General features: G+C 40.5%; 1 protein-coding gene across 1 annotated transcript; it reads left to right on the forward strand.

Annotated features, from left to right (window-relative positions):
* The first annotated feature begins 9,194 nt into the window (after nucleotides 1-9,194).
* On the forward strand, nucleotides 9,195-10,719 carry LOC116422647 (interferon lambda-3-like). The gene is made up of 5 exons (XM_031961602.1): nucleotides 9,195-9,368; nucleotides 9,597-9,674; nucleotides 9,836-9,979; nucleotides 10,378-10,458; nucleotides 10,624-10,719. The coding sequence occupies exons 1-5, from the start codon at nucleotides 9,195-9,197 to the stop codon at nucleotides 10,717-10,719; spliced, it is 573 nt and encodes a 190-aa protein (XP_031817462.1).
* The last annotated feature ends 244 nt before the right edge of the window (nucleotides 10,720-10,963 follow it).

Genomic DNA, 10,963 nt, shown 5'->3' on the forward strand with positions numbered 1-10,963 from the left:
CATATACTATAACTTATTCAGTCATTTTCCAATTGATGGACATTCATTCAGTTTCCAGTTTCTAGCCGCTACAAAAAGAGCTGCCACAAACAGTTTTGCATATGTGGATCCCTTTCCCTCCTTTAAGATCTCTCTGGGAAATAAGTCTAATAGAAACACTGCTGGGTCAAAAGGGTATGCAGTTTAATCATTTTTTGAGCATAGTTCCAAATTGCTCTCCAGAATGGTTGCATTTATTCACAGTTCCACTAACAATGTATCAGTGTCCCAGTTTTCCCACATTCCCTCCGACATTTAGCATTATCTTTTCCTGTCATCTTAGCCAGTCTTAGAGGTGTGTAGTGGTATCTCAGAGTTGTCTTAATCTGCATTTCTCTGATCAATAGTGATTTAGAGTACCTGTTCATATGACTAGAAATAGTTTCAGTTTCTTCATTTAAAGTTATCTGTTCATATCCTTTGACTATTTATCAATTGGAAAATGGCTTGGATTCTTATAAATTTGAGTCAATTCGCTATATATTTTAGAAGTGAGGCCTTTATCAAAACTTTGAATGTAAAAATGTTTTCCCAATTTATCGCTTCCCTTCTAAAATTGTTTGCATTAATTTTGTTTGTACAGAAACTTTTTAACTTAATATAATCAAAATTATCTATTTTGTGTTCAATAATGAACTCCAGTCCTTCTTTGGTCACAAATTCTTTTCTCCGCCACAGATCTGAGAGGTAAACTATCCTATATTCTTCTAATTTGTTTATATCATTCTTTATGTCTAGATCACAAACCCATTTCAACCTTATCTTGGTTTACAATATTTGGGTCAATGCCTAGTTTCTGCCATACTAGTTTCCAATTTTCCCAGCAGTTTTTGTTGAACAGTGAGTTCTTATCCCAAAAGCTGGAGGTTTGTGGTTTGTCAAGCACTAGATTGCTATATTTATTGACTATTTTGTCCTGTGATTCTAATCTATTCCACTGATGGACTATTCTATTTCTTAGCTAACACCAAATGGTATTAGTGACCGCCACTTTATAATATAGTTTTAGATCTGGTACAGCTAAGCCACCTTCATTTTTAATGAATGGCAAAAATATTTAGAAATGTGGTTCAGGATTAAAGAATGACTTAGTCCAAAAACTTATAGATTGCAGAGAAGTCTCATACTCAATGAATACTATCTTAGAGGAAAGACCTGGAAGACACATGGTCATATTATTTTCACTTTTTTGTTGTTTTTTTCTTTCTCATAATTTTTCCTTTTTGTTCTGAGCCTTCTTTCACAACATGACTAATGTGGAAATAGGTTTAATATGAATGCACATGTATAACCTATGTCAGATTGCTTGCCATCTTGGGGAGGTGCAAAGAGAGTGAAGGGAAAAGTAGAAATCGAAATCTTATAAATGTTGAAAACTTTTAAAAAATAAATAAAATTAGCATAGAAGAGGTGGGTAAATCAAGGAAGCCCCTAGTCAGTTTGAAAAGTTCCCTAATTAACCTGAAACGATCATTTGTTCTCCTAGCTTATGAAAATACCTCCTATTCTAGGCTTTCTAAATTCTTTCATTGTTTTATGTGTACCTTCTTCCAGATAAAAAGGGATTTTGAATGAAAAGAATGAGTGAAAATGCACTTTGTTGTTCAATCATGTCCAATTCTTTGTAATTTCATTAGGGGCTTTTTTTTGGGGGGGGGGCAGAGATACTGGAGCAGTTTGCCATTCTTTCTCTTGTTCATTTTACAGATGAGGAAACTGAGATAAGGGACTTGCCCAGATCTGAGTTAGAAAGTTTCTGAGTTCAGATTTAAACTTAGGAAAATGAGTCTTTCTGATTCCAGATCTGGTACTCTACCCACTTTGGGCAACCATCTTGATGCCCAAAAAAGATACTGTGCCAGACAATTTTATATTCACTCTTAGTTAGTCAGTCAATAAACATTTATTAAGGTCCTACTATATATTTAGAGAAAAATAAAAGTTCCTATTTACCATGTAATGGAAGAGATACAAGTTACTGCAGATCTAAAAACCAAGCTATATTCAGGATGAATTGGAAATAATCAGCAGCACATGCTTAATCTATATTGATTTGCTTACTGTCTTGTGGGAGGGGTAAGGGAAAAAGACATGGAACACAAGGTTTTACAGAAATGAATTTTGAAAACTATCTTTGCATGTATTTGGAAAAATAAAATATTTTGAATAAAAAATAAATAATCATCAGAATGAAGGCACCAGAATTAAGGAGAATTGGGAAAGACTTGTTGTAGTAGAATTATATCTGGCTTTTGAAGAAAGAAGGGAGGCCAGAAGGTGTAGATGAGGCAAAGAAAACTGAGAAGGGTACTGTCCCTGAGCCCCAGCCTGCTCTGTAGAATATTCTCTAGGGATGAGGTCTAACAAGTCATGAAAGTAGGGAATCTTCTGGAATGAATTCACGGGCTCATACTATCTCCAGGTCAAGGGTTTATACAGAATAAACTGAGTGAAGAGACTCTGATAAGAATGTAGCTTCAATCTATCCCCTAATTATAATCTGAGGCTTTGCAATAAATTAAGCTATAGCTAACAAGCTGCAGCTGTTCAATTGTCTTGAGTGAACATTCCCCTCTTGTTTCCCATCACCTCTTAATTAGCATTTAAGTACTTCTTTTAAAGGCAATTTATTCTTTTGTTTCTGATTCAGATTTCCATGTTTAGAGTATAAGCCTGGACTCCCCCAGATAATGGGAGAAAAGGTCCAGAGGGGGCCTTCGGTTCTATTTAATCTTGTATTTTGCAGTTTGGGCTTTGCACTTCTTTAACTGACATCTTGTCAGTTAGGAGTTGCCCTTTCTCACCAGATCATAATAAATCCCTTTTTGGTTTTTCTTACTCTGAGAGTCTCTGATTGTTTTCATGGTCACTACTGTACCGCACAGGGCACATATTTTTGGGTCTAATTGTATAAGATAACTATCAGCATCAGTACAGGATAGCTCTGTCTGTACAAGATAACTGCATAGGGTCAACTTATCATTCACTGGGACCCACTTAGATACTGAATTGCTACCAAAGACATGATCTTTTGCTGGAGTCCCTTCATGCCATAACTAATATGATCCTAGAATCTAGACAGACTATAGTCTTTCTCCCCCCCCCCCCCCCCCGTCTTTCTCTCTTGATAACTACTTGTGTGTATTTCTATGAAGTATAAAGAGAAGATTATCTGTGTAGCACCAACTTGGAGAGTTGTATGTGGATAATTCCAAGTTGAAGAGTTCTCATGCTGGAGTATTTGAGCATTGGAGATATTCAGTGTCCTCCCTTGAGAAAGAAGACAGTCCATGGAATTTGTGCATATTGCCTCACTTGCAGAACAAAGATCCCTATAGTATTTACATGCTAATTTGGTTCTTCCTCTTCCCCAATCAAAGCAATTGAAGATGGAGCATAAAGTAAAGGGGAGGAGGGCAGAAAAACCAGGTAATGAGCAGAAATGATTATTAAATAACAAATTATTGCAGAGATTTCTGACCTTACCCAAAATTTGGGCTACCTACCTTGTGGAGGTGTTGTTTTCTAGGTGGAGTTGTTTTCCCATCCAAATAGAAAAACCTTTCAAAGAGATTCTAGTCCCAAGAAATCCAATCTTCTGTGTTTTAGTCTGCCAAAACTGAGTAGAGGCAGACCCCCTTTTGTCAAGATTGCCCTAGGCAGGGGTAGTTTGGATAAGACAAAATCCCTTTGTCTGAGTGATCCCCCCCCCAAAAAAAAATGGAGGAGCTGGGAATTGAGGCCAATTGGGGAAAAGAGGGAGCTTAGGATCAGAAGTCTCTATCCCTGGGCAGTCAAAAGGGAAGCTGACCATCCATGTAGAGTGAAGCCCTAGTCCCTGACTCCTTGCCATGGGCTAAAGGGATCACATGACCTGCTCTCCCCAAGAAGCTGATGGGGGCAGAGGATTCTGGGGGAAGAGTGAAAATAGATACCAGTTTTAAAAAGAAAAAAACAAACCCCCAACCTGACACAAACAACCTGACCCATAGGAAACAGTTTTCTAGTCTCATAGAGACATTGGTTGGCGCTCTGCCTGGCCCCTCTGGGTGTTCCCCCATTCCCTCATTAGAATAAGCCCACCTCTCATTATAATATTCATTCATCTAATTAATTGTTAACCTATCAGCTATTGCCATCCTTAAGAACAACTACCCTTCCAAGTACATATGAGCACTGACTGGGTTCCATGAGGAGTCTTTGGCACCCAGAAATGCCACTGACCCGAATGTCAAAGAACACTTTTAAATAATTTGCTGCTATATGTAAGTATGTGTGTGGGTGAATATATATGTCTATAGATAAATATATCTGTGCTTAACAGTAGCCTACTTGGGGGAGATGGGGAAGAATGAAAGGGGGGGAAAAGAATAATGTAAAAAGTGCACATCAGAAAATAAAAGTATAACCCTTATAGGGAAGCAAAGATGAACCCTCATGAAAATAATATTTTCTAGTATCATATATGTTTTCTCAAAGTAGAAATTCATTATTGTATATTTTGAATCTCTCTGATGTTCTGCTGGACACATAACAATGTTTTGTTTTGTTTTTTACTTTCTTTTTCTGTCCTTTTTCTATTCTGTTTTTTCTTATTTTGTATTCAGGTCAATAAAAAAAGATCTGCTAGCAATAATCAAATTATTAATTACCCAGAAGCTATGTCTCTTGAACTTTTTATGTCATAGTAAGAAGGTAATATAAGACATCAACAGAGTAAGTGTCTGTATCCTTTTATCTCTTTAGGAAGTGTGAAGTTTCTCTGATTAAATTGGAAGCCACCAAGCAGTTCTAAACAATTGGGCAAGTAAGCCAAAACAAAATTTGACCAAAAGAAAATCTATTCTGTCCAGGTTCTGAATTTAGATTAGAGGATTATGAAATATTAAAAACATTAAAATATGAAATCGTTGGTTTTCACAGTGCTCAAAGTCCTCCAACCCTTCATCTGGACTTCAAGTTTATTAGTTGAAACAACTTTTCTCTCAATTCATAAAACTATAACCACATAACAAAAAATAAAGGAAAATGGGTTCAATGTGCTTGCTTGGAATATTTTAACCCCAAACATATCCCCAAACTTTCTTTTCCTTGCCTTATTGCCATTTTTAAAATTATAGCTTTTTATTGACAAAACATATGCATGGGTAATTTTTCAACTCTGACCCTTGCAAAAACTTCTGTTCCAACTGTTCCTCTCCTTCCCTCCACTCCTCCCCTAGATGGCAGGTAGTCCCATACATGTTAAATATATTAAAATATATGTTAAATACAATATATGTATACATATTTATACAGTTGTCTTGCTACACAAGAAAAATCGGAGTTAGAAAAAAGGTAAAAATAACCTGGGAAGAAAAACAAAAATGCAAGCAAACAACAACAGAAAAAATATAAATGCTATGTTGTGGTCCACACTCATTTCCCAGTGTTCTTTAGCTGAGTGTAACTGGTTCTGTTCATTACTGCTGTATTGGAAGTGGTTTGGATCATGTCATTGTTGAAGATGGCCACGTCCATCAGAATTGATCATCATATAGTATTGTTGTTGAAGTGTATAATGATCTCCTGGTTCTGCTCACTTTACTTAGCATCAGTTCATATAAGTCTCTCCAAGACTCTCTGAAATCATCCTGCTGGTCATTTCTTACAGAACAATAATATTCCATAACATTCATATACTACAATTCACCCAGCTATTCTCCAAATGATGGACATCCATTAAATTTCCAGTTCTAGCCACTACAAAAAGGGCTGCCACAAACATTTTTGCACATATTTTCCCTCCTTTAAGATCTCTTTGGGATATAAGCCCAGTAGTAACACTGCTGGATCAAAGGGTATGTGTTATGGGCTAGAACTCTGTACTTGAAACAAGGATTCGTACAAGGTGCTAACTCAGTGGAATTGATAAGAGAATGGTTATCTAGTTTAGCATGGTTTTTAATAGTTCTCTAGTTCAGTATGATTAATTTAATTTTACCACAAATGAGGGTGGCTGGCCTCCTTCATTTCCTCCGCTGAGACCAAGCTAGTGTTGGCCCCAGGTAAGGAGATAATAAAGAATTTGGACTTCAACATCTGGCTATTCTTGTGGTGATTAATCTGCTGAAATGAAGGCTGCTCCAAGACCTCCAGAAAACCAATCATTGATCAATTGAAATTGAGTTAGATCTTCTCTTTGTCAAAGAAATCCACTTCCATCAGAATACATCCTCATACAGTATTGTAATTGAGGTTTATAATGATCTCCTGGTTCTGCTCATTTCACTCAGCATCAGTTCATGTAAGTCTCGCCAATCCTCACTGCATTCATCCTGCTGGTCATTACTTAAAGAACAATAATATTGCATAACATTTATATACCACAATTTACTCAACCATTCTCCAATTGATGGGCATCCATTCATTTTCCAGCTTCTAGCCACTACAAACAGGGCTGCTACAAACATTTTGGCACATACAGGTCCCTTTCCCTTCTTTAGTATCTCTTTGGGGTATAAGCCCAGTAGAAACACTGCTGGGTCAAAGGGTATGCGCAGTTTGATAACTTTTTGAATATACTTCTAAATTGCTCTCCAGAATGGCTGGATGTGTTCACAATTCCACCAACAATGTATCAGTGTCCCTGTTTTCTGTGGGGGCTTTCTAGAAAGCTGACCTGCCCCTTTATACTTAGGCATAATACTCAACAATTCCCTGTTTTTTGTTTTGTTTCTATTGCTTCAAGCAACAGGTTATTTTAGCCTTCTAGAGAAATTCCATGGTCTCTTCAAAGATGAACAATGATGATATGGCATGATGTGTAATTGGACATACAATGTATAAAACTTGTCTTCCAGTATACATATTTTGTACATCCATTGCAAATGGACAAAGAGCTGAGTCCATAATTGCAATCGCTTTGGGAAATTACAGTATTATTTTAATAACTTTAAGCTTCTCCCAGAAACAAAAGCTCCCAAGGACAATAACCTTTTTATGTTTATAAAAAGTGCAAAACGCTTTATATACATTGATTTGATTCTCCCAAAAACTCTCTGGGAGCAGGTTTCTTGGGAGGATATTCTGGAGGTAGTCTTAGTTTCAGTTCCAAGTAATAATCACTTCAAATGCAGCCAGCTGTTAAAATCCAAACGTTTATTTTCTCTTTCCAAGTCTTGTCTCTTTCCTTGGGCCCGGGTAGCTTTCTTAGAGGCCTATCTCCCTCCTTGGTTCCAAGAGCTCTTACAGCTTGTCTTTTTGCTCTTCCATCTTCTCCCTCTAGCTCAACTCTGACTCATGGCTTCTCAATCTCCCAGAGTGCTCTTTGGCCCTGAGAGCTTCTTGCTTATATTCTGTACACTGAGTACACACCAATCATTATATCACTGGGAAACCCTTATTTGTTGTAGGATTAAATCAATGCCAAACTAGATTTAACCACTGTCTCCTCAATTCCACTTAGTACCTTGTTTCAAGTTCTGGCCCATAACATCTCCTTGTAGGATCAGATCAATCATACTGACCATGCTAAATTCGATAATTATTGTCTCTATCAGTTTTAATTACTTAACACTTTGTAAGGATTCCAACAATTATTAGCTCCATTTTATACAAATTGGCAAATTAAATAATTTGCTCTAATTCACGTAGATTCACAGAGGGGAAGATACTTGGCTAAAGAGTCATTAGGTAGAGGAGCAGCTCAATGGCAGTCATCCTTAAGTCAAGATGACCTGAGTTCAGATCCAGCTTCAGACACTTAACTGTGTGGGCAAGTCATTTAACCTCAATTGCCACTGTAAAAAGAGAAAAGTTAATTAAGAGACTTGGGTAGAGGAGAGGAAAAATCTTAAGTTCCTGACTTTCCAGGTGGTGAAAAGCTCTTTCATACACTTGTGAAAAGACTAAAAGATTGGGAAAGAAAAGGGAAAGAGGAGAAAAGAAAAGAGTTGGAAGGGGAGAAGAAATTATGGGAGAAAGAAAAGGAGAGAGAAGACATAGGATAGAGAAAGAAAAGGGGTGTTGAGAGGGAGGAAACAGAAAGAGACTGGAGAACAGAAAAAAGATGGAAGGTGTGGGAAGAGGCAAGGGTCTGACTGGAGGGAGAAGGGAAGAGGAGGGAGGGAAGAGATAGAGGAGAGAGGGGGAAGGGCAGCATATGATGGGGAAAAGAGAATAGGATGAAAAAGAAAAAGGGGGAAAGGATTATGAGGAGGGAAGGAAGGGAAGAGGAGGGAAGAGCAATTGCAAGATAGGATGGAGGGAGCAAAAATGGAGGAGGACTGGGAAAATGATAGGTAGAGAGATGGGAAAAGTTGGGAGAGGGAGAAAGAAAGAGGAAGAGGGAAAAGAGTTGGGGGAGAAGGAGAGGGAAGGGGTCAGAAGAAGAGTCAGAACCAGGGAGAAAGATGAGGAGAGAGAAACAGAGACAAAGGGAGAAGGACAGAGAGAATGGGGGAGAGAAAGAGGTAAGAGAAGACAGGAATGGAGGAGGAGGGAGGACAAATAAGAAATGGCTCGGACCCGAAAAGGAAGCCAGTATAGGGAGGGAGGAAGAGATGAGAATAAAACGGGAGGGAGGGGAAAAGAAAGGTGCTGGGGAAGGGAGAAGAGACAGGGGAAATTGACATAAATAGAAAAGCCAGAGGAAAGATGTGGAGGAAATTGATAGGATAAGAAAGAGGAGGAGGAAGCTGAGAGTAAAAGAAGATTGGAGGGGAGACAGGGGAAAAAGGGAGAGATGCGCTGGAGGAGGAGTCCTGGCCTAGAGAGGTCCAAGGGACAAAGAAGGGGAGAAAAAAAGGGGGGTTTTGGGCAGGGACAGGATGGAGGTCTGAAAGGGGGAGATGACCCGGGAAGAGGCCGCGAGGAGGGAAGGTGCGCCCCACTCGGGGCGAGCAGGAGCTGCTGCTTTTGTGGAACCACTGGCTACATGAGCGACTTGCAGCCAGCTTCCCTTAGGCTGGACCTTGCTCTTTCAGTTTCCCTTTCCCGGTACCCGCGCTTCTTACCTGCAGACACCTGGCCTCACCCCTTCCGCTGAGGGATTTTTGGAATCTGTTTCAACTTTTCATACATCAGGGGACTCTCCTTTTAAGCTTGGCCGCTTAAAAGTGCAGGGATGAAGCCGTCTCCTGCATCACTTGCAACCTCACCTCTCCAAGGCCATAATGCCTCCGCAGGCTCTCCCGCTGCTGCTTTCTGCCCTGATGTCAGGGGCGATTTCGAAGTCCCTGGCCCCGACTCCCAGCAGCCTTCCCCCCGAGAAGAGCTGCCAGATCAGCCACTTCAAATCCCTTTCGCCTCGGGAGCTGGAAACTTTCAAGGTGGCCCAGGATGCCTACGTAAGTTCCTGGAGGGCTTTTTGTATTCGATACCTTTACCTCGCACTTCCCGGGGGTCTAACCTCGATTTCTTTTACTGTGCTCCAATACTCATCTCTCGCACTTAGGTCTAACCTTCATCCTTCCTTCTTGAGCTCTGTCCCTTTCTCTGTTTCGAACCTCCGTCCTACATCGCAAGGACCTAGAAGGGTCACAAACCTTTAACGTCTTCCTCTTCATCCCCTCAAGGAGAAGACCATGCTTCAGACGGAGAGGAAATGTAGCTCCAGATTCTTCCACAGAAACTGGGAGCTTCGGCAGCTGCCGGTAAGAAGGGGCGCTCCCCACCTGTCAGTCCCACATCACCTTTCTCCAAAATCTGTCGCATCCCCATTTCTCTCCCCCATCTGTCGGTCCTCCCCGGTCTCCTTCCCCTGTCCCCTTCATCAGCCTCTCCCTCACAACGCCTCTCATCTCTCCCCTCACAGGTGTCAGTTCGGCCCGTGGTCTTACAGGCTGAGCTGAAATTGACTCTGGAGGTCTTGAAAGCCGTAACCAAGCCCGAGTTGGACAGCGTTCTGGCTCAGCCCCTACAAACGCTCAGCCAAATCCACCAAGAGATCCAAAGCTGTGTAAGTACTGGAGGATGGGTGGGGCTCCCCTGGACCAATGGGCATGGAGCTGTTCCCTTTCTCTCTCTCTTTTTTTTTTTTTATTTAATAGCCTTTTATTTACAGGATATATACATGGGTAACTTTACAGCATTAACAACTGCCAAACCTCTTGTTCCAATTTTTCACCTCTTACCCCCCCACCCCCTCCCCTAAATGTCAGGATGACCAGTAGATGTTAAATATATTAAAATATAACTTAGATACACAATAAGTATACATGGCTGTTCCCTTTCTCTCAGGTGCCTGGGTCCCTTGCAGTGAGGCTGAGGCGATGCAATACCTGGATCTCTCCTCCACCCACCCATCAAATTCCTGGGTCCCCTTCCTTTTATTAAGTCCCCCCTCTCCCTACACAGGTTACTTCCCAGCCCTCTAAAGAACACAAGCTTCCAGGCCGCCTGAATAATTGGTTGAACAAGCTCAGTGAGGCCAGAAAGGTGAGTTAGGAAAGCTTCAGATCTACTGATGGCACCTGGGGATGGAAGGGAGGAGTCAGCTGGGACCCCAGGCTCTGGGCAGCAAGAGACTCTGTCTCCCTCTGAGGGAGGAGCAGGACTCAGAATTCCCCAGAGGACCCTTATCCCTGTGCCGCTTCTCTTTAGGAGGCTCACAATTGCCTAGAAGCGTCCATCGTGCTCAATCTCTTAGGAATCCTGACCCGAGACCTCCGATGTGTAGCCTATGGGGACCTCTGTTGAAGATCCAGACCCAGCCTGAGGTCTGAGACTGAACTTTTGCACTCCAAACTTTATTTATGGACCAACACCCTTCTAATTTATTCATTCCCTCCACCCCCAACACTCACATACTTTATATGCCAGAGGACAGTTTTATACTTTTGTATTTTTTTTCTATATTTTGTTAAATAAATAAGAAAATGCAAAAATATTAAAATCTTCTCTGTTATTTTGTAATTGTTTTCTGTGTGACTGTAGCTATAAG

The sequence above is a fragment of the Sarcophilus harrisii genome, chromosome 3, assembly GCF_902635505.1.
Source record: "Sarcophilus harrisii chromosome 3, mSarHar1.11, whole genome shotgun sequence".
NCBI lineage: Eukaryota > Metazoa > Chordata > Mammalia > Dasyuromorphia > Dasyuridae > Sarcophilus > Sarcophilus harrisii.